Raw genomic sequence first — 23,242 nt, 5'->3', positions numbered from 1 at the left:
GTTTGCTGTGAAGTGATTTCTGAGGGACAATAATGAATGTCTTGACAATTTTGAATAATTCAAGTAGTAATATGTTTATTTTCTACATATAATATATGTAATAATATCTGCCAGGTGTCCTCGTCCTATAATCATTCCCAAAATGTGAGTCACAGAATCTCCACTGTTGTGCTATGTATACTAGTACAATGGCAAAGGATAGAGAAGTGGCTATACTCCAAAATTCGTGGGCACTTTGGGGCTGAAGTAATGAAACACAACAGGGTGGAGTCTCATAAAACAACAGCCAATATGAACATTATTTTGACTCTAATAATGTTGTGTGACTCAGTTTGATCATCAACATAAAATGACAAGTCGTGGAAGACATTGAGGGAATATCAATAATTCACTTTAATTTGTTAATCAATACAAAAAAATACATGTCATAAAACATACCTAATCACTGCAGCATGCTAAAACTAGGACATTCAATTTACCCTGATACTATAAACTAATATGGGTGGGGGGGGGCGGCAAACGCAACACAGTACATGCCCGTTGGTTCACCTGAAATACATCAAGCACCTTCCCAATAACTAGTTTCAACAGAGTATCCAATAAATGTCGAACCTTTATGGTTATCCGTCTTCTTCAGGACCTGTATATAATGGACCAGCTTGTAACATCCCTTCGTAGCTTAGATCTGGGATGTCTTATGCAAATCTTCCTAAATTATTGTAGCTGGTTCTCCCATTGGAGATACAGCGTGGACCTGCACCATCGTCCTTATTTAATTTTAGTATGCAAGGTCAACATCAACTGCTCCTATTGTTTCCACCAATGTCTGCAGTAATGTCAGATAACGGTGGAAAAACACTTTATTCTGAAAATGTTCAATGACTTCTACTTCATACATCTGCGCAATGACATCGCGTGTGTCAAGAAAAAAAGTTTCCCTTTTGTATGGCCCCTTCGTGCAACCATGCTGCTATTGCACAACCCACTTCGGCCAAGCCGCGTCTCTGCTCTCCACCTTCTGATTGCTTCTCTGCTCTCCACCTTCTGATTGCCATTGAAAACCATCTTTAAATGTCTCATGCAGCTAATTCACCTTGAAACAACAAGTCCGTACATTTTGGTTAGGGTGTCTTTCAACCCACATGAACTCCTTCTCCCTCTTCCTCGTCTCAGTACTTAAGGCATTATGGGAGTTGGAATCCATAGGATTAACATGACTTACAATGAGAATTTTACATAGTACAAAATCATCAGGGATAGGAGCTGTAATTTGTGTGTTATAGATATATGAGATATGAATGCCATTCAGTCTAGAATGGTTGTTAAGAAAGTGTGAGTTTTGTAACAGGAGGGATTTGTATAGTGACTGCATGCCATTAGGGATTTAGGAATTATAAGGTTCTCATTTATAGAGGAAGAATACTGCATTCCTCCTGATGGAGTCACCACATCTCCCCGATAACCATCTCCTCCCATGTGATCCTTCCTCATAATACCACACCCAGGGCAGGATTAGGTAGCGGCTGCAGCCCCTGGCCAGGAGATCTTAGACTAGGGATCAGAGATGACTCCACAGGATTCATCACAATACCCTCAGTTGACATGCCTTGGGATCCATGCACCCACCATTCCATCTCAAGCTCCCTTCACTTACAGTTGGTTCTCATATATATATATATATATATATATATATATATATATATATATATATATATATATATATATATATATATATATGCTTCAAAACCCTCCTACCCATACCCCATGGTGCGACATGCTTTTGCCCTGTGGCACAGCCGAGCAGGAGGAATGCGAGGCACTATGCAAGGAGGATATGGGCTCAATGGCAATGGTTTCTTTGGGTCTCCTGCTCAAGTTGGCAGGCAACTCAATGGCTTTCTGCTGCTGGATGGCAGCTTAAAGTCTTCTTCAGAGCCCCTTCCCTCATGATGGTCTTCCCCTGTCATCGGGAGGCCTCAAAGCCTCTCTCTGCCTCCCTATAGCATGCTCAGTGGCTGTCCAGTGGCTATTGCAGTGGTGGCTAGCAAGTTCAGTATCCCTGCATTCCTTACTGGAAGGCTCAACTGCTCTTAAAGGGAGTGGGTGGCCGGAGTGGATGAATGTTCTCAATGCTGGCTGATTAGGGGAGTGCAGTGGATGCAGGTTGCTGGCTGCCCCCTGCCTCTCACCAGCTTGGTTCACATCAAATTATTGTTTTCAAGATATTGTACACACAGATGACTCTGGAACCAGATCGCATGTAGAGCTGTAGTTTATTCTTCACATAGGATAGTCATCAGATATAAGTGGCAGATAATAAAGTAACTTCAGCTAACATCCACCAGCCATCCATCAATCCTCTCATTTACATCTAACTGGAGCTCAAAAAACGTATACTCAGCTGGCCCACTCAAGAATGTATGCATCCAGCATTCCATCTCATTCTCCCATCACTCACACTAGACTCTAACAAATAAGATACAGCACACCATGCTCTTATTTTTCTCAATAGAAGGAGGTATGTCCTTGACTCTGAGGCAGAGGGCAGAGACATGGGTAGAATATTTGTCACTTGCAGGATGGAGATGTGCTGTTTGAAAACACCTCCTGGGAACCATTCTAAGATGTCTCAGACGGTGAGGAACAGGGGAGGCCCACCTAGCCACTAGGAAATGCAAAGTTTAAGATGCTGCAAACAATTACCATGCACATTAAATATTTCGATAAGGCAGCAGTCCCCAGGGCCCCTATTGCATGCAGTAAATTATGGATCACATTTCAACGCCTGGTTACAATTACAATACAGGATATCTTTGACACGGTCAATCATGCCACCCTTACAAATTGGCTCTGTGACACCCTTGGCATCATGGGCCTAGCACTGGATTGGTTGACCACCTTCCTCTACAACCGTCCCTCCCGGGTTAAATGGGACCCTTTTCTCCCTCCCATCTCGCTCTCTCCTCCTGCGGTGTACCTCAAGGCTCTATCCTCTCACCCTGGCTTTTCAACATCTACCTTGCCCCCTTGGCCCACCTGATTGCCTACTTCTCTCCTCTCTTGCACTGTTATGCAGACCACATACAGCTCTACTTCAAGCTTCCCTCTACTGCCTCTGCTTCCTCCTCTCTCATTCCTGACTGTCTGATTGCTATTCAGTCATTGTGTGCTGCCAATCTCCCAACTTCTGGCGATCCTCTATGGTTCCTCTCTGATTACCCTTTTGTGAGGCTAAAACCCTTTGTGTCATATTTGATTCCTCTCTCTCCTTCTCTCCTCACATCGCAGACCTTACCAAGAAGAACCACTATCAACGTTACCTCCTAAGAGGCATTCTCCCTTTCCTCGCCTTCACCCAGAAACTCAATGGGCCTCATTACAAGTTTGGCGGTCCGGAAATAATGGTGGTGGTAGCAACGTACCGGCAGCCTTTCCCGGACCGCCAAATTAAGAGTCTGGTGGTAGGGGCATGGAACTACTGTTCCATGCCCCTACCAACAGTGTTTTCATTGAAGCACCGTTAATAACGGTGCCGGTGCTTCAGTGATCCTGTTGGACTCCACAGGAATGGAGATTTACTGTTCCGCTGCCTGCCATAATTTGCCATAATAAGTTCCACTCCAAAAGGAACGCCACCCACCTCCTACCCATGGTAGTGATCCTTTTGGAGGTAGATCTACCCTAACTGGTCAGAGTTGTGATACATTATGTATTAAGGTCTCCTGCTATTAGGACTTGTATTCTAGGATACTCTAAATTCACTCTGGTCAAAAGGTCAGCCAGGGATTCTAGGAAGGCTGTGAGTTCGATACAGGTGGGGTTCCAATAGACATTAATCAATTCGCTTTTGTTGTTGTTCGCTAGTTCTCAACTTCAGTTTTGTTGCCAAAATTCCTCTAGAATTAGTGACTCTAATTATAGTATTTTGGGTGGCAATAGTCAGTCCACCCGATGGTCTCCCCCTCCCCTGAAGTAATGCTGGTTGATGTAAGGTTGTAAAACCCTCTATTTGGAATGAATTTATCAGCGATGTTTCTTGGAAGAATATTAAGTCTTTATACCCAAAGATATTCTCCTTCATGGTTCTAGTTTTAAGATTAATTGGAACCCCACATATTACAACAAAAAAATCGCCAATCCTTGCGACTAAAGAGGCTCTGTTCCTACCCCAGCTTCTGAAATACTCAGTAAGGATTTCTGGGAGCATGGACGAGACTTTCTTCTGCGGATCACCCTGCTGATCAGAGTTTCCATTAACAATTAGTTTGTTGGCTGTTCCTATGTCCTATGTCAATGTTAATATTATCCCCTCTCCTTTGGCTCTAGTTCTTCTTCAGGTAAGGTTATGTAGACCTCCAAGCCATATTTCTGGAGGTCCTTAGCGACTGCCAAAATTGCCCTTGCAACCACCTTAGATTTTAACCCTAACTCCGCCACAAAAACAGTATAGTCCAATGGAACTCGAACAAACTCAATGTCCTCGGTGGAGAATATCTGGAGTTTGTTTGAGGAAGGTCGAGATAGCGCCGCAAATCAAAGTTTTATATTTTGTTGCCTTTGATGAACTTTTAAACCAAAGTCTTAGAATGGCAAAGGGCGTTGTGTTTTCTCCTGATTTTTGTTCATTACCCATTCCTCTCGCCTCTCTATAGGTGATACACTAGTCTCTTTTTCACTCTCCAGCCTGTCTTGTTTGTTCTAGCAAGGTCTATCTTGCACCATTGAGCTTTCATTTTTCTGTATCTCCGACGAGATGATACGCAGAGGTGGCGTTATGATGCTCTCTTGATCCTCCTGATGATGATGCTTCTTTCTCTGTAGAAAAATTGGGGCCAGTTTCATTTCTTTAGGTTTAGATGTAATGGGCGTGCTATTCTGACAACTTGGTTGCTTTGATGTCTGTTTTTTCCCTTGTAGGAAGATCGGTGCCCATTTTTCTGATGTTTGCACTGTCTTTTCTTGCACAAATTCGACATTAACAGATGACTGCAGGGTTTTTATCTTTTTGGACCCATCATTTACGCTCCAGAGGCGACCTGTAGGAGCCATTTCCATCCTTTCATTTGTCGCCTCTGTTTGTATGCCAATGCTTGCTCTAACCACCTATACTCCAGAGGTCTTATCGACCTTGCCTCTCGTTGTTAGCTTTTTCTCTCGCGTAGGTCGATTTTGTTCCTCAGAACTAAAGGGATCTTTCTCGTGACTTTTTGGGTCTTCCTGAGCAAGCAATCTCTGTGGTCCTCCAGAGATATTTGGATTTTCTGGACTTGGGACTGTTAGCCCTTGATAAAACTTGCTGTTCCTGTGTTCTTTATTATTTTCAATTTTGGGATTTTTTTTTATTTCTTTCTTCTGGTTTTCCTTCTCCTTCAATTGTTCTGATGTATACCTTCAATCCAGACTCTTTCAATAGCCTCTTCCACTGCAGCTAATTTAGACTCTAGGTCTAGGTGTATCTCTGCCGATTCAACTTCCCCTCCCTCGGCTACTTGAGCCATTCTTCAAAATTCTTCCAAAGTCGATTCTGAGAGAAGAGTATCATCAAATGTATGGCTTACTTATTGTCCAGAGGTGGGCCCACCATTACATTTGCTGGTTCACTGTTTCCATTGGTCTGGTTCAATAATTCAGTAATCATTCCCTGGAGCACCTTTTCCTCATTCTTTACTTCTCGTAGAGCTCCTAGAATCACACTTGTGTCCAGGCCCTGTTTAGTGACCTCCACTAGCAAATTATTCAGCGATGGTGTTATTGATGTATTTTTTTGCCTTTCTTAAACCCATTATTGAGGAGTCACAGTGACTAACTTTTCTAGTGAGCTCCATCAATATTTGTGCATGGGCCTGGACTTCGCCTTTCAGTAGGTCAAAAACGGTCACTAGGGAGTTTAATACAAATTCAGCGCTGACAAGGTGATATCGCTTGTTTGTGAAACTTTCAAATCATCTCCCTGTTTGAAGTTCTCTCACATCCTGGGTTTCTTGTCTTAGACTCGTCGCAGCCATGGAAGCGTGTTCTAAACATGAATCGGCCAACGACAATCTCTGTGGTCCATCCGTTATTTTTGATGACTAGCTCCTCACTTTAGGAACAATTTCCCCCAAGCTAGATTCCCTGTCAGATTCAAAGTCCAAACATCAGGCAGGGGTTATCTCACTGATCATTGTTCCTGGTTTAAGTCTCCCAATCTCTGATGTCTTCTTTTTATGAAGCAATCTTTGATTTTCTTTTTGATTCTAGATGTTGTTAGAGTATATTCTAGTCCACAATCCAGCAGCTGTTCGGTATCCATAAGACCCACTCCAAGCCTTCCATGATCTTCCTGGACTTGAATATGCTAATGGGCATCAATTTGGGCATTCACTGTGAATTCCTGTCCTGTAAATTGGGGTTGGTTGACCTGCACGTCTCAGAGACACCTATAACGTTTTCTGTTTCTGTAGAAGATCCGTCGCATTCTGGAGCCCTTGTACCATCCGCCAGGGCTCCACTGCGCAAGTAGTATTTCATCAGAGCTGTTAGCCTCTCCTGACTTCTTACGAAGATCAGTTTTGTTACGTTTTAGTGATTGACATACTATTTCTGAGACTTCTTTTATTTTGTTGCTCTCAAGTAAGTGCACAGTGTTATTACCCTTGTTACCTATGCCTAGCGAGCTATCTTTGTTTCAAATGGTTCCGAACAATAAATCACTTCAGATGAGCTCTGTCCTGGATTTCAATTATCTGTGAGCATTTAGAAAGTCTGACTTACTGAGTAGTGGCTTACTGCCCAGCCCAAGTTTGCAATATTTCCCACTGTCCTAATAGAGTTGACTTTACTGGAGCTCCTGACGGTTATCAGGTTATGCTGCTGGTCGAAGTATTCTCCCGCTGACCAGCCGACCAGTGAACACGAACACACAGCTCGCACATCGCGCATGCTCTGCGCTGTTTGCAGGTTTTTATTTGCTTGAGCTTGTGTTGGCAGCTCCTACTCCAAAACGAATGTCAGAAAAAACAGACTTTAGCAGGTCCACCACTACGCTCTGCTGGTACCTGGTATCACAAACACACAGCTCGTACACTGCGTGCGCTCCGCACTGTCCGCAGGCTTTTATGTGCTTGTGTTCCTGCAAAGTTGGTAGCTCCTCCTCCAATACGAATGTCAGGGAAAACAGACTATAGCAGGCGCAACACTCCACTCTGCTGGTACCTGGTATCAGGAACACACAGCTCGCTCACCGTAACAAACCAATTAACAGAGCAAGAAAGACCAAGGGAACCTGAAAGAAAAAGGAACACAACAGGAGTGGTGTTAGTATGATGTGAGGGAACGACAAGGCAGAGCGAGGGCTAAGTCACAGAGCAATGATCGAGGGAACCTAAAGGAGGAGAGTGAAAAATATCCAGAAGTAGGAAGTACAAGTATCAGCAGACAAAGATAGCGGACTCAAGAACAGAGCAGTCAAGCAAATAGGGGCCTAGAAGAAGAAAAACAGCAGAGCACAGAGTAGTAACAAAGGGGTAAGGGAAGGGGCTGGGATGGGGAAAAGGACTGCAAGGAGGAGGATAGGGACCCGCAGGGGGAGCAGGGACACGCAGAGGATGCATAGGCGCGAACGCACCCAAGGATGGAAGGGGCGTGGAGCACACGTGATCAAGGATTGCGAGGGAACCACGCGGGTAGAGGATGCGAAGGCACGAGTGAAGCCAAGAATGGAGCGGCAGGGAGTGCACGTGATCAAGGAAGGTGAGGGAACCACGCAGGCAAGGGACACGCGAGCACAGCCCAGGATGGGAAGGGGCCCAGAGCACACGCGATCAAGGATTGCGAGTGAACCATGTGGACACAAGATGCGCAGGCGCGAGCGCAGCAAGAATGGAAGGGGCATGGAGCACACACAATCATTTGCCTTTAACCTGGATGAGCCTCAGGAAAGACGCCAATCCAAGAGTCATGAGGTGGTTCCTAGACCTCCAAACCTTTCGCTTTTCGTGGAGCATAGAAAAGGAAAGGAAGAAGGAAATGTGGACTTCCTGAGCAGATTCCCAATCAAAACCAATGGAGAAGCCACACACTTAAGGGGAAGAGTATGTGACGAATCAGGAGTATTTGTCTCTTCTCCCTAAGGGGCAGCCACCCCCTTTGAGGCTCGGGAGTTCAACCCGATCCGCAAGATCCTCCCTAGGGGGCTAGGCAAGTGGGACCTTACTGGGAGTGGCTTACCCTTGGGGGACACGGACTTGCGTTCCCAAACGGAACTCCCTTTGCAGGACACTTTACCTGCATTCATGGAACTGTCTTCCCTCCAAAACACTGTGTCTTCCTGTTTGGCTCTAGGTAATGTGGAAACCAACACGTTATCTAAATATAAAGAATAAATGAGTATGAAAACAAGACGAGGAAGCCTAAACGGATGAGAAAGATTGGTATGCAGGGATAGCCCCCTGATGCCACAACACCAAGGAGAGGTGGAGCTGAGTGCAGCTGCAGAGCCCAGGGCACTCCGAGAAGCAGGGAAGGCAATTTGGCGACACCAGAGGACTGGTGTAGCAGACAGCAGGAGAACCGTTGTTAGGACGGAATCAGAGGAACCGTCCAAAGAGGTGGCATGACCACAGGGTTGCCGTGATGGGCCTGGCTCCCTCCTAACCATGCCGAAACCTAGATGATAGGAAGCGAGGAAAGCTTCCACCTGCTGCCATTCGGGGAACGCAACGAGTTGCAGTGAAGCCGAGACTGGAGCAACCGAGAAGCAGAGAGATGAAAGCGAAGAGAGGAAATTTACCTGCCCGAGCGTGAGCTGAGCCCTGCAAAGTCACTCGTGGCTGCTGCAGGTACAGGAGTGTGCTGGAGAAGAGGGTGGCCACCGGGAGAGCCAATATATAAGTAAAAATGATTGTGATACATGTAGGAGCGGAATAAAGAATGAGCAGAAACTGATACCTGTGGAGATATTCAAAAGCCTACAGCAAGGAAAAGATTGTGAACCGTTAAGTGAGTGGAAACAACAGTTGTGGGGGAAAGAGATAATCCCAAGAAGTGATTTCAAGAGAGACAATTATTAAAGAGTGAGAAGACCCCTTTAAGAAAAGTTGTTAAACGAGTTGGGAGTACCGTAAGGAATGCATGGTGGCAATAGTAAGACCGACACAAGTGACCACAGTTCAAAGGTGTTTATTGAACTTTCACTAGGGGGTGGTAAACGCCTATCTAAACCTAAATCTACAGATGGGAGCAAGCTATGACCATGAAATCATAATAACGCAGTCCTAGTGGAGTCTTGTCGAATAAAAAGGCCTATACTAAAAAAAAAACTATCGCCAATCCTTACCACTAATTTACAAATAATGTGGGGTAATGTTCATAAAAAAGAAAGAAGTATTCACAAAATTATATGTCGGGATGCTCGGGCCCTTGCCCTCCCTTCCCCATGTTTTCAGCACGGGCCAAGGTGGGTCACTCGAGCAAAGCACGTACTCTGGCTTCTGGGGCACAAGGGCGCAGTTCAATTTCCACAGTTCAAGACCTTCTGTATTCAAGTCTCTTTACTTCTTGCAAGTCTCTTGACTCAAAGAGCCTGCTGCACAAAACAATAGGGAAACTTTCTTTCCCCTTCAGTATTTCGTATCTACAGATGTTGGGTGTTCACCATGGATCCCCCTCAGCTGGGCTCAGATCCTTTCAAATAAAAAGTTTAACTCAAAGGTTCCAGGTTGGATCCCCATCTGCCGGGCTCATATTCTTTCAAAGCTAAAGTTTAACTCAAAAGTTCCAGGTTGGATCCCCATCTGCGATGCTCAGATCCTGCTCAATTAGTCTCCTACAGCTGGGCTCGGACCAATGGCGATGTACTTACGAATGTGCACAGGATTTAGCTTGACCCACTGCATGACCGCTTTGATCTCAATCCTCCTTTTAATTCATACAGCATCAGTTGGGTACCAAACAGAGATTTTTGAATGAGCGCCCATGTGGCATCGGACCACTCTGAATATGGTATCTTGACTTGACCTCCTAAAGTCCAATTACTCTTGTTAGTTTCTAATTACATTCAAGTTGCTCATCGCCAACTCCTCGCACACTGTTGCAGCCTTAGTTCAAAACCCAAGCCAGTTCGGTATCTGTCTCTCATATTCACCGGCTGTGCTGTCTTTTCTGACGCTGCTTTATTGTAGGTGCCAATGACAGTACCATGGCTGCAATCGCTCCTCCCCGTCTGGGTTATCAACGCAGGAGAGCCCCGGGTACCTCCGACGCACTGTACAGCTTTGTCGGCCTTCATTACTGGTCTTTGGTTTCTTACGTTCCAAGGTTCATGAACGTTATGGTCCTTAGAGTTCCGGGGTGCTTCCCTTCTTGTGACCCTCTTTGGTCTCGCCGTCTTTCTCCTTGTATTAAACTGACATCTCAGATCTGCTGTCTCCTTGTGTCCCTTGGGTCGCTCAGAGTGTGCTTGCGTGCTCCGCCTTTTATCCGTGTGGGGAAGTGTGATGGAAGTCAGAGGAATGTGATCATCCGTAATTGCTTGACCTTGCCTGACCATGGTGTTGGGTCATGTCAGGTATACAGCTCTGGTATCGTTCACAGTGGGCTGTGCGTGAGAAAGTGTTTGTGTCAGGAAAGGGGGTGGGGGTTGAGTTCCCAGGTATCCAACTTGCTAGGATGGGGAAAATGTTTCATAAGGAAGGGGATACCGCGTCTCACCCTTCGGTGTCCCACTTCCACTCCCTGTAGACCCCTTAACCAGGTGATCCACCCGCACTGGTCCACCCCTAGGAAATGGATCCAAAAGCGATGACCGTGTCCTGGCCACCTAGATGACAGATCCCCGGTGACTAGCGGGTAAGACACCTTCAGGTTTCTCACATACCCTTCCCCTGTGCAAGGTGGATATGATTGGTCTTTGTCCAGGTTCTTCATTATTAAGACCTGGGAAAGAACAGGGATTAGATTTATATATAACTCCTGAATAATCCAAAAATAACCCACAAACTGGTCTCTGTAGGTCGACTCTGGTTTTATAGGTTCTTTAATATCTTGGAGGGGTTTCATAGGGTTCTGGTTTTTGACAATCCCATATTGGAGAGTTTTGGGAATAGTAATTTGAGTGCCAGCAGTCCTGGGGTGAAAACTCTCTATAGGGATGTGGGGTTTCCTGCAAGAGAGTGGAAAAGGTAGGGAAATACCGACCTAGAACAACATAACTTCTCTGGGAGTCCAGGACTGATGGCAGAAGATATTAAACAGGATTCACCACTGATGTTAATGTGCATGTGAATTTTTTCGGGTAGACTTCATTGACCCCATGTACACAGCTAACTGTGACTAGGGTAGCATTCTCGAGGTCCGTTGTTGTGACCAAGTCAGCTGTTGTAGCGGTTTGCTTGCTACCTGAGTCGATTAAAGCCTTTTCTTGCTTCCCATTCACCCAAGCTTTTTAATATGTGAAGTCAACGGAGGACTGACACAAACATATGCTGAAGGTCTCTAGATCTTCTTTGGGTTCTTCCCACTGTTCACCCTTTAAACAGCCTATCTTCATTGGTTCGTCTTTCAAATTTTTCGAACAGTGTCTGTCCAAATGCCCAGTTTCTCTACATTCAAAGCAGCTAAGAGGGGGTGGTCTGCTTCCTTTAGGTTCTTCCCTTTTATTTTTGTTTTTGGCTTTAGGGTCAGATCTCTTGACTTCTAGTCTTTCTTTTGACCTGCATTCTTTAATTTTATATGACCCTCCTTGTTTGTCTACTCCCTGAGGTTGGGGTCGGTGAGTAGGTTTGTAATCTTTCCATTCCTCACTTCGATGTACCGAGTGGTGGTGTTTGGCTGCATCTGAGTGGTTTTGGGCCATTTCAATGGCCATGGCTAGGGTAGGTTGACTTAATTGTAAGACAGCTTTTTGTAAAAAAAGGGGGCAAGGAATTGGTGAACTGTTCTAGTGTGATCATTTCTACTAACCCTTCTAAGGATTTGTTATTGATCCAAAGGGCTACAATGTTTTTGATACGTTCACCCAATTCCAAGGGGGTTTCTCTCGAATTTAATCAAATGGCTTTCAAGTTTGCCCCATTCTTTTCAAAAGCCCTTCTTAGCAAAAGTGTAACTCAAATGTTCCAGATTGGATCCCCCTCTGCTGGGCTCAGATCCCGCTCAACTTGTCTCCCTCAGTCCCTCAGCCGGGCTCGGACCAAAGGCGATGTACTTTGAATGAGTGAAGACTTTTGAATGGGCACTGGATTTAGCTTGACCCGCTGCATGACCACTTTGATCTCAATCTTCCTTTTAATTCATTCAGCATCAGTTGGATACCAAACAGAGACTGTTAAAGCAGAAAAAAGTACTTGCTGAAAATTCTTAACATCCAACAAAGAGATTTGTTGATTTAGTCTCTGGTGGACCTTCCGAAGCTGGGGAAGGGAGGCTCCCCACTTAAATGAGGTATGTGTAGAGTGCGCAACATACCTAAACATGGCAGAAGAGGACAAAAAGCGCCCCTTGAGGAGCTAACATGGAGTGCTTGTATCACACAATGAAAGATTAACATTGAATCGTATTTTATTCTTTATAAGATAGGCATTACCTCTACTAGACCGTAAAGGATAAGCCGTAAGGTACAGAGTCCTGCCAGAGATGCATCATGCTGGGGCCTCCATTTTCTTCCGATGTGGGGCGTTAGGTGATATTAACATTTGGAAGTAATGTAACCAGTTTGGGATCTGTCGAATCTGATGATCTGTTTGGTAGTCTATTTTTTAACAGGAGTCTTGCGTTTGTATTATGTCCTTAAATTTCATTTTCCGTTCTTTGTGTTTTTTCAGTTTTTCAAATCCTCTGACAGTTAAGTCAGATATGGGAGGAGGCAGAGAGATGCAGTGGTGATGCCCTGATTACATATTTTAATCTTCATTACTACAAGCCCTGCTCTTCATCATCCCATTTGTTAGGGCCCTCCTAGGTGAATGAGTAACAAATCACCCTTCCTTGGGCTTGGGTATGTAAAAGATTGTAGAGGTGAAGAGAGTCCTTTTAAGGGATTATGCTATGGAGGAGGATGAGTACTGGGTTTTTTTCAAAAAGAAAAGGTAAAACATATCAGAGGATGCAAACATCTTTCGTGGGAATAAGCAATGATACCAGGATATGTAGGAATTGTAGTAAAGAAAATTAGCCTATTTAATACGTGAATTACATACCAGAGTGGAAAGGTAATTCCCATCAAAACAAGATCGATCGACTTCAAACCATTGTTCACTGTAGCTATGGATATCTATACTCCTGACAAAGTCATGTCCCTGTTCTCGTCAGTAAACCAACAGTGTTCCTGCTGGCTCTTTCTAACTCCCTGAGGTACAAGAGGGTCCCCCTACCATGTACTCTGTGGTGTCCCTCTCTAGAAATCCGCCCTCCCTGTTCAGTTTTGAGCTATGACTACTCATTTTAACTGGAGCCTCTCGCCTCTTTTTGGAATCCTTTTTTTGGGCTTGGCGCACTCTACCCCTACCGGTCCTCTCACTCCATAACCAAACAAACGTTTTCTTTGAGATCAGGTTGCGACTGTTTAGTGGCTGGACAATTCTAAATATGTCCAGCTGCATCCAAGAGAGCTCCCAGGCTGGCAAGCAAGCCTTGTGCCATTTATTGTATTTGTAGGGTGCCTCCTAGCCAAGAGAGAATTAAAAGAATGGGACCCTGCATGCATCAAATAGGGAAAGGAGTGGATGAGTCGCTGAGGGAAAGCCAGCACTCTGCCCACTAGATCTAGTATTTTGTGCCTTCAGTTGGCAATACTCTGCTGACTTCCTACTGGTACAGCAGTACTTGCAAGGGTTTGATAGCTCAAGGGGTTGGGATCAGTGTTGAAGAGCTGTTCCCCAAAAGGTCAATCAATAGATGACGTCTGCTGAATGTTAGAAGTTACTAACATCACTATGAGTCATGATTGAAACCTAGAGTGCTGGCAATGGTCACAGAGATGTAAAATACAGAATCAGTATAGGAACTCCTATTTGGTATTACATCCACATGAGCCAACATGAGGTATGTTTTGAAGAGGTGTGCAGAAGACTACCCTGTTAAAACCTGTTATATACTTATTGTGTGAATAATGTGTCACCATCCACTTTCACTGCTCACAGGCATATAGTCTGGCCAATAAGTTAGCTACACCAAAATATACAGTGATAAAAAAGCTGTGCTTGCACGACTGTAAATGTAGTGTGTACCTCTTTTTAACAGGTTGACAATATACCTGTCAGATTGAACGCTACCGCCATTTTGAGGGAGGGAGCCCTCTACCAACGTAAAGTGGATCAAGAACTTCAAAAGTACGTAAATATTCATTTGTATTGTTAATTTCAGGCAAGAGCACAAAATGTTTAAATAACAGATTGCAAAATGTTACGCATTCACAGTCCACTTTGCAAATCTGCTAAAGGCACTTTTTGGTCCAAAGTGGCAAATCCTGCAGATCCAGTATTTACAAATGCATTTTGTAGAGGGCCTGGGAGGAGAGTTCAAGTGCATTTTACCCATGGCCTGTTTCACAACGTTTTTTTGCACGTACAAATGCCCCCTTTTTTTTTCTTCTGTCTTCTTTCTCTTTTTTTCTCCTTCTTCCCTTTCTCTCCTCTTCCCCGTCCCTTTATTTTGTTGCTTTTGCTAATAGATAATGGTTTGCTGTTGTTACATTGTTTTGTAATTGATATACGTTGGTTTATTCTTACTTTGTTGTGGATTGTATCAACTTGAAAAGTTCAATAAATAAATGTATTAAAAAAAATGAATTAACATTCCCAAAAAAGTGTGTGATGCATGTCTGCAAGCTTATGACCCGCAAGTTGTGAGTGGTTTGGTCCCGGAGCCCTACACAATGATAGAAACGGACACCAATGTGTAGGTCTCAGGACTCATGCCCGTGCCTTGGCGGGGTCCCCATTTACTAGCTCAGTGACATAAGCGTTGCATTACACGGGTGACATCCCACGTCACAACACCCCATCCAACCATCCCAAACAACTAGCAGAACAATAACAACTAGTTACAATTATGACATCACCAGCCCTCTAGCTAACACCCCTTTGCCCATCATTTGAATACAAAGTCTGAGAACGTTCCAGGGGGTTTTCGTTCCGGTTGTGGTGGATATCGGGACAGTGGTCCTTCTTGCAAATTCAAATCAACAATCTGCTCTTCACCCCTTCTCTGTTGTGCTGCCTCCACATGAGGCGCCTGGGCAAACATTTCTCCCTCAGGTATCAACCAGTCATCCATTCGCGGCAGCTGTTCCTTGCCACTCCCTTGCAGGTGTCTAAACCAGCTGTAGTTCCTTGTAATTTATTCTGAACATCTCACAGCTGTGATCATGGACCCCGGCTTGCTGGCAACCGTCAAAGGACTGGAGTCGTGGGGCATACACAACTTGTGCTGTGGAATTGGTGTCCACGGCAAGACTTTATCCTTCATATCCATGGTACTGTTCCCCCAGCCACCGTCAGGCAGTTTCTCCGGCATAAGCCCTCTCCTGGGCATCCCTTATCTTTGCCAGATCTGGCACCTCAAGACATCTGGACTTGTGCTCTGGAATGAGGGAACATACCTTATGTCCCAGGAAAGCTTCTGCAAGTGGGACACCCATGGAGGAGTGTGGTGTCATACGGTATGCCATCAGAAGCAACGTAAGGGCCTGACCCAAGTGTTGTTCCTTGTCGACAGCAATGCAGAATGCTTTGTTCCGCGTCCGCATAAACCTCTCCACAGCTCCATTTGCTCTTGGCCAGCAGGGCATGATGCACTGGTGCGAGATCCCATAGAATCGTGAGAACCATGCAGGCTCGTCAGAACGGTGGCCTACATGGGCCAGGTCCAGAATCAGTTGCTGCATTTCCAGAGAGATGACTAGGTGGGTGCTGCAGAGGAGTACACCTCTGTGGCCCACAGAGAACTCTCCTTTGACCCTCTATAGGTCCTGGATAAACGACTGGGCCACGGGTGTCCTATGCTGCGTCGCCGACAAGAATAGTTTCCACTTACCCGACTGCAACTGGGCCACCAGTTCTTGGAGACCGACGTCCCTGAGGGTAGCAGCTGCAATGTTTGATAGAGACATGGACCTAGAGACTGCAGCCTGGATGGCCATGGCAATGAACCCCTCTGTCTCCTCATCAGCCTCCATTGCTCCCACGCCCTGCCCCGTGGGATGTTTTGGAAAAAAAGTAGGCAGGGTTAGTCCTGGAGTTGCAGCAGCCATCACTCTAGCCTGATGGGCGGACGAGGAGCCAAACCCACCATGATGGGATGAGCAGCTTATGGTCAGTGAAGACGGTCACCGGGTGACCATAAATGTAAATATGAAAATGTGTATAGCCCCACAGAACTGCCATTGCTTCTCTCTCTACTGGCCCTCTGTGCTTGTGAGAGCTTTGCTGGCATAAGCCACCAGCCCTCTGTCCCCTTGGCTGTATATCTGAATGAGAATGACCCCTATGTCATTGACGTGTCAGCAACGAGCGCTACCTTGGTGGCCGTAAAAAGCATCCCCCTCCTGTTGACCCCACTGTTAGTCCTGATCCTTTTTGGTGAGATCCCTTATAGCCTTGTCCAGCATGGTCAGACTGGGGATAAAATAGCCACTGAAATTCACCATCACTCCACTCCGCTGGTCAAGTGGCACAGCGAGTAGAGCGCTCGCTTTGACATGTGTGCAGAGCCTGCTAACACAGGTTCGAATCCCGGCAGGGCCAAACTCAGCCTTTCATCCTTCCGAGGTCGATAAATGAGCACCACGCACCGTGGGTAAAAATAAGCAGCGCTCAGATACCTGAGGGTTCGTAGTGCTATATAAATGCCAAATTATTATTATTATTATTACCAGGAAGCTTCTTACTTCAGAGGGGGATCCTGGAGGAGCTGCATCCTTGATGTACCAGACTTTCTGGCGGTCAGGAGACAGTCCATGCTTGTGAAATACGAACTTGAAGAAATCAACCTGGGACAGCAAGAAATAGCACTTTCACTGATTGAGTGTAAGTCCATGGTGGGCTATCCTTGCCAACAATGCTGACAGCCTTGACATGTGGGCCTTGGGAGGCCGGTAATATGAGCACATCGTTGCTCATGTTGAGAGTCCTGGGGAGTCCTGCCAGCACTCCCCTGATGGTGTGCTGAAAGATCTCTGCAGCGGAGGAACCCCCTGAAGCTCAGTCTATCGTAGTGGAATTGTGCCAAGTGCAATGAAAAGGTTGTGATTGGCCAAGAGTTCACATGCAGAGGGACCTGGTGGTAGCCTGCCTTGAGGTCACGTATTGAGAACACTTTGGCACCCTGTAGATCTGCCAGGATGTCGTCGATCAAAGGCGTAGGGTGGCGCTCTCTGTGAATTGCGTGGTTAGGAGGCCTCATGTCCACACAAATCCTCAGTTACTCAGGACACTTGGGCTTGTTGGGCACCATGATCGGGGACAGCCAAGGCATGCAGCCATCCACACCCTTGATGCTATCAGCTCGCTGTAACTTGGCAATCTCCTTTTCGACTTTCTCTTGCAGGAGAAAAGGGATCCTGTGGTGGCATAGTGCCACCGGTTGCACGGACCTGTCAATGTGCAGTGGTACTTCCTGGCCTTTGAGGCATCCTGCCCCTTTGAATCGATGTTGGAACTCCTCCAGCAGCCAGTCGATGTCCATCTGGTAGACCTGGAATTCGAACTGCACCAGCCCTAAGTCCTCTGCTGTGGAGTAGCTCAAGAGAGTGTCCTTAGTCACTGGAATCACGTAAAATGTGGCATTGACAGCTTCCTGGTCATGAGACACCATTGTGTGGAAGGTGCCTTCCTGCAGCAGCAGTAGTGATGAACCCCTATAGGTGAATATGCGAATCCTGGGTGGGAACAGCTTGGGTGTTGGTAGCAGTCTGCAGAACTGAGAGGAAAATGACATTAACTGACGCTCCCGTATAAATGAGAATGTGCATCGCTGTATCCATGTTAGACACTGAACACCACAGTTTCAGTTTTTTCCTGGGGCACCAAGACAAATAGTTGAGACAAAAAAGGCTTCCTCAATGTCTACTGCGCCTTCCAGCCTCGACAGCACTGAACGTTGGGCATCATCCAGGGCTGCTACTCGTCTTTGGCTTGGCTGCGGCAGAGTACGTGGCAGTCGGCTGGACTGCACATTCAGCCATTATGCCCGGCATAGTCTGGCAAAATGGTTGAGTTTGCCACAGGGCCCACGGATAAGGCCGGAAGCCAGACATGCCTGGTCTTGTGGCGTTGGACCCACGCATGCATCTCAGGCCTTGTGCTGTCCATCACTTTGTTTGAGCACTGTTTGTTTTTGATTCTGTTTGAATCTCCTTCAGGGATTTGACAGCCCTTTTCAACGCAACTGCTTGTGCTGACTCTGTGTGTTTTGTCTTGGAGGCCTCCTCCATGTGTACTGCCACTGAGGTAGCACGTTCCTGCATGCAAGCTAGCTCCAGAACATTTTGGAATGGAATGCCCGGTTCTTTAAGGATTTGGCATTGTAACGCCTAGGATGCAGAATGCTGAATGATTTGCGCCCTTATTTCGTCCATCTCATCATAGAGTCGACATAGCATGGCCAGGTGGCGGAATATACCTTGATATGAGTCCAGGGATTCTGATGGGTCCTGGCGTGCCTGTTGCATACAAAATTGTGCATAGTCTCTGTTGACTTGGGAATGGAAATACGCTTGCACAGCACCTTTCGTATTGGCTCTGGGCTGTAGGGCCTAGAAGATTTGATGCACCTGCATACAATAGCAACACGACTTTCATAGCCCTGTTATCCGTCTCACGGACTGTGTCAAAGAACATTTCAAGTCTTTCAAACCCATATGTCCCACCCTGGGCCCAGCGTCACTGCAGCCCTGATGAAGCCAAATTCAGAGACAGGAGTCCTGGTGAACCCAAGGTGATGGCCTCCTTGCTGGACATCTGCTCTGCCACTGTGTTGGCAAGAGCTTGAGGGTAGTAGAGTTGTGTGGGTAGAGAGGACGGCACCACCTTGTCATCAGCAGCTCCATCTATCTTGGCGTTCCTGCTTCAGGGCCACAGATACCTTGGGAAATGCGCAGCCACACGAGAACCTTCAAGGCTGCAAGCTGGCCTTTTCCGTAGGCCCAGACTATGTTCCACCACCAACAATGCTTCAGGGGATGTTGCTGTGGCCCTCCTGTGAGCAGCAGGGCTTTCACTACTGTGTAGCTCAGCCGCATGAGCATCCCGGGCAGGGCCGCATGCTGATGCCACCCCCATCACTATTTTCTGGAGTGCACCCATCTTATCTTGAGCTGGTGAGGATCTGGTGAGTGTCTTGTGCCTGAGGCAGCCAGGACGTGGCCACAGCGTTCCCTCTAAGGCTCCACAGTAGCAGGGGCAAAGTATGGCATAACATGGGTGACCTCACAGGCCCATCTGTGTTGTTCAAGCATTGGCAGCTTTGCGCCACATGTCATGCACACTGCGTGCGCACCGCTGAACTGACCGGGCGCAGGTGGCTTGACCCCGCTAGTCTGTGGCATCTGGCTCCGTCGCACGTCCATCATGCCGTGTCCCATCAAGCAGGGCCAAAGAGGGTGATCCATTTGTGGCGTTCTCGCGCACTCCAACAGCGATGGGCCGACCAGTACCACCTGAGCGCTAACGCTCTGTATAACCACTGATGTAGCTTCCAGCTAGCGGACGACCAGTGAGGGCGAAGAGCAAGGATCAGCATCCGACCCACCTTGTTGCCAGTTGTTTGGAGGGGCCCGGGGTACCGGAGCCCTCCACAATGATAGACATGGGCACCACTGTGTAGGACTTGGGACTTGCGTCTATGTTTGGGTGCAGCCCCCATTTATTGGCTCTGCGATGTAGGGCATCACCTGACAGCAATGACGTCCCACCCACCTCAAACCACTGCACAGATCATTTGAACGAGTGACTAGGAAGGTGGTGGACCTTCAGTTTCCCTAGTTTACATATGCAAAATAGGAGTGACCTGGTGGTCATAGACTCGCAGTGCAACGGTTGGTCAGAGATATAGAAGCCCGCACAGACCATGGTGTTTTTTAAAGAAGGTGTAAATCGCTATTTTCTTGCTGCTTTTCTGCACTTGTTTAAACTCTATGTAGGGCTTGAAAGTCTGGCATTTGATATCATCTTTACCAGTGGCTGTGTAATTTAATTTTTTCACATTTCATGCTTGCACGAGCCAGAACCCTGTTAAGGACTGGCTCTTTGGAAACATACTCCCTCTTTGCCATTCACAGTTGCATCTCAGGGGCAGTTTGTAAATAAAGCAAATTCCTTGATGGGCATGTGAGATACTTAATGATGTGCAGTTTGTACACAGACGTAATATGCACCAGTTGGTCCTGTTTGTGCATGCCAGGAGACGGCAGACGCTACCTGATTCTGATTCTGGGGGTGGTAATAGTAAGGAGGATCACATGGTAGGAAACGGCTGTCAGGAGGAAGTGGTGACTATCAGATGAGATGCAGTATTCTCCTCGTCCTGCTGAAGAAGATCTTATAATACCAAAGTTCTTGATGGCTTGTGATCCCACAAATCCTCCTTATCAAAAATTAATCGCATTAAGCACTTTGAAACACATTGTGTATTGGTGCTATATAAATAAATTGTCATTTCATATCATGTCATTATAGAACCCAGAAACCCGTTTCTTTAAATCATTCTAGACAAAATCCCCTTCAAACTTCCAACACAGACAACACTTGCATAACACCTCCTGTTTCTAATGTTTTTCTAAGTAAGACTCCAAAACAACATTACTTTAGAAATCCCATAAACTCTACGGAGAGAGGATCATGTGGGAGGAGACGACTGCCGGGGGGAGGTGGTGACCCCGCTGGAAGAGTTGCAGCATTCCTTCCCTTCTTCTGAAGAAAACCCTATGACACCCAAACCTCTGATGGCATACTGTCATTCTAGTCATACCTCCAACATACACAACACACACAAAACATCTCTTGTTTCTGATGTTTTTCTAAGTAAGACTCTTAAACAACATTATTTAAAAAATCCCATAAACTCTATGGACTTCAACTCCCTTAAAGCCTCAAGTACTAAAACGAGGAAGAGGAGGAAGGAGTTGATACCGATTGAAAGAAACCCAAAATTGAATGTGCAGCCTAGTTGTTTGGTTGAATCACAAATGCGAGGGACATTTAAAAATGGCTTCCGCAGTCAAAAGAAAAGAAGAACGGGAGAGGACCCTACTACCAAAGGAAGACAAGAAAACAGGCATATCCGTGCAGCTGCTCGAATATGTGAGAGTCACATACCGGTATGACGAGAGGGAAAGAGAGACGCAGCAGGCACCTTTGGAGGACCGTCAGAGTATCAGGAGCAGCAAACGAACTGCCGGAGATACGGCTGTGCCGGAAAGCAGCATTCTCCAGTCCTGGCTACCGCGAGAAGACAGAAGTGAACACAGAGATGAAAGGAACACTTGAAGAAGGTCTGCAGTGCGCAGGAGGCCATCCCAGAGAGGAAGCCTCATCGCAGAGATATGCCACGGGTCAGGAACACTGCAAAGTACTGGTGAGTCTGCCCAAAGCCATTGGAGACACCAGTGATACCGACAGATGTGTAGATAGGAGGGAGGATAGCTCAGGGGCAACATGCTCACCTTGGAAGCAAGACAATACAGAGCACCACAAGTTTGATTCCCGGGTCCGCGCTTAGAAACCTCTGGGTATTAAGCACGTTATAAATAACCTATCATATCATAAGTGGATGAATTAAGAACATTTGAATACTGACCAGATAAAGTACAAAGGCAAAACTTGGAACAGGCCCTATGTCTGAGATGTCAATATGGGGAGGGTTGTAGCAAGTTGGGCCAAGTGTATCCTAAGCAAACACATACCAATAAGACAAAGACAGCAACAGACTTGACCAAGTCCCTATATATGAGATGTCAATGTGGGGAAAGTTGGAACAAGTATAACCTTAAGCAAACAATTAGAAACACAGCAAAGTAATATAATATGACATCCTTGAAGGACAGTGAAATTGATAAAAAGTCCTGGTGAAAGGAGTACACCAGGCAGTTGACATTTGATGTTGGCAGTACACGTTGATGATGTACATGTTTTGCCTCTTTCCCTCTGCCTCCTGTTCTATTTTGGTGCTTTGTATGTACAGAGAGTGGTTGCAGGTGTTCAGAATTCTAAAACCACTTTTAATTTTGACCATGGTAATTAGGCCAGACATCGGGCGGTCTTTTGGTTGTTCAATCGCTGGGTTGGTTGCTAATTTGTATCCTTCGATGCACAGTGACTTTTGGACCCAAGTTTCTTGTAGACATACTATGTCCAACGATTTTACAAGCTTTGAGGAATCACCAAACAGATGCGGGATGCCCTGCGTGTTCCAGGTTCTCATCTGTGTCACCGCGATTTTTGGGTTGGTTGGAAATTAGCTAGCCTTATTGGAGTTCAAGGGGCCAGCAATCCAGCTCCAATTATTAGGCTCATTTGTTTTATCAATGGGACCACCAGGGTTTCGTGTCAGGATTCAGTCCTTTTCGTTGCATGTAATCGTGATTTCTATTTGTTTTTTAGGTGTTTATTCTTCCTCTATGATGTTGTGAGATGTTGGCTCTTCATCATTCACCACTGTAGATGGTTCAGCCACTATTTTGTGTATGTAAGCATGATTTCCCTTTAATTTTCCTTGCTCAGAAGTGTGCTGGCTGGTTTGCGTGCCTGTCCTGTTCGATCCTTTTATCAGATTTATTTGTATGGGTTCCAGTACTTCCCTTAGGTCAAAGCACTAGGAGTTTAAATCCAAAGTGCCCTACAAAATTGTATCGCGTATTGTTCTAGAATAGGTATGTAATAACACACAATCAAATGTGGTTTCTCTGATAAATACAACTGCTTTAATGTCGTTTGACGATATGGAACACAGAGACGTAGGACATTGTTCCCGTTTAGGCTGAGCTTGTCATCGATTGGACAACTTCTTTCCAACAATATACAGTAGTTGGAATCAATCTTTTGTCTTTTATTTGAGGTTAGTTGGGTGGCCAAAGCAACAACGCATCTATATACTCTCCAATCATTGTCCTTAACCTTCTGGATGTCTGCTTTCCTCTTGTTTTGGCCCCGTTGTGGGATATGGGACGATGATTTAGAGGCTTTGTGGAGGATCTGAACCGAGGATTGTGAGCCATGTTGCAAAGGCAGATTTTCCGTAGTTTCTCTTTTTTGCTTCCTTCATTTCTCTT

The 23,242-nt window shown here is 45.9% G+C and overlaps 1 protein-coding gene across 2 annotated transcripts in view; it reads left to right on the top strand.

Moving 5' to 3' along the window:
• The window catches only part of CFAP99 (cilia and flagella associated protein 99), a 947,596-nt gene that overhangs the window by 427,822 nt on the left and 496,532 nt on the right, over positions 1-23,242 (top strand). For both annotated transcript variants that reach the window (XM_069632119.1, XM_069632120.1), the window contains one exon: positions 14,218-14,306. In XM_069632119.1, coding sequence (XP_069488220.1) covers positions 14,218-14,306 — 89 coding nt within the window. The remainder of the gene's footprint in view (positions 1-14,217; positions 14,307-23,242) is intronic.

The sequence above is a fragment of the Ambystoma mexicanum genome, chromosome 6q (assembly GCF_040938575.1).
Source record: "Ambystoma mexicanum isolate Mex_15411 chromosome 6q, UKY_AmexF1_1, whole genome shotgun sequence".
Classification (NCBI taxonomy): Eukaryota; Metazoa; Chordata; class Amphibia; order Caudata; family Ambystomatidae; genus Ambystoma; species Ambystoma mexicanum.
This window is presented reverse-complemented; position numbering and strand designations above follow the sequence as displayed.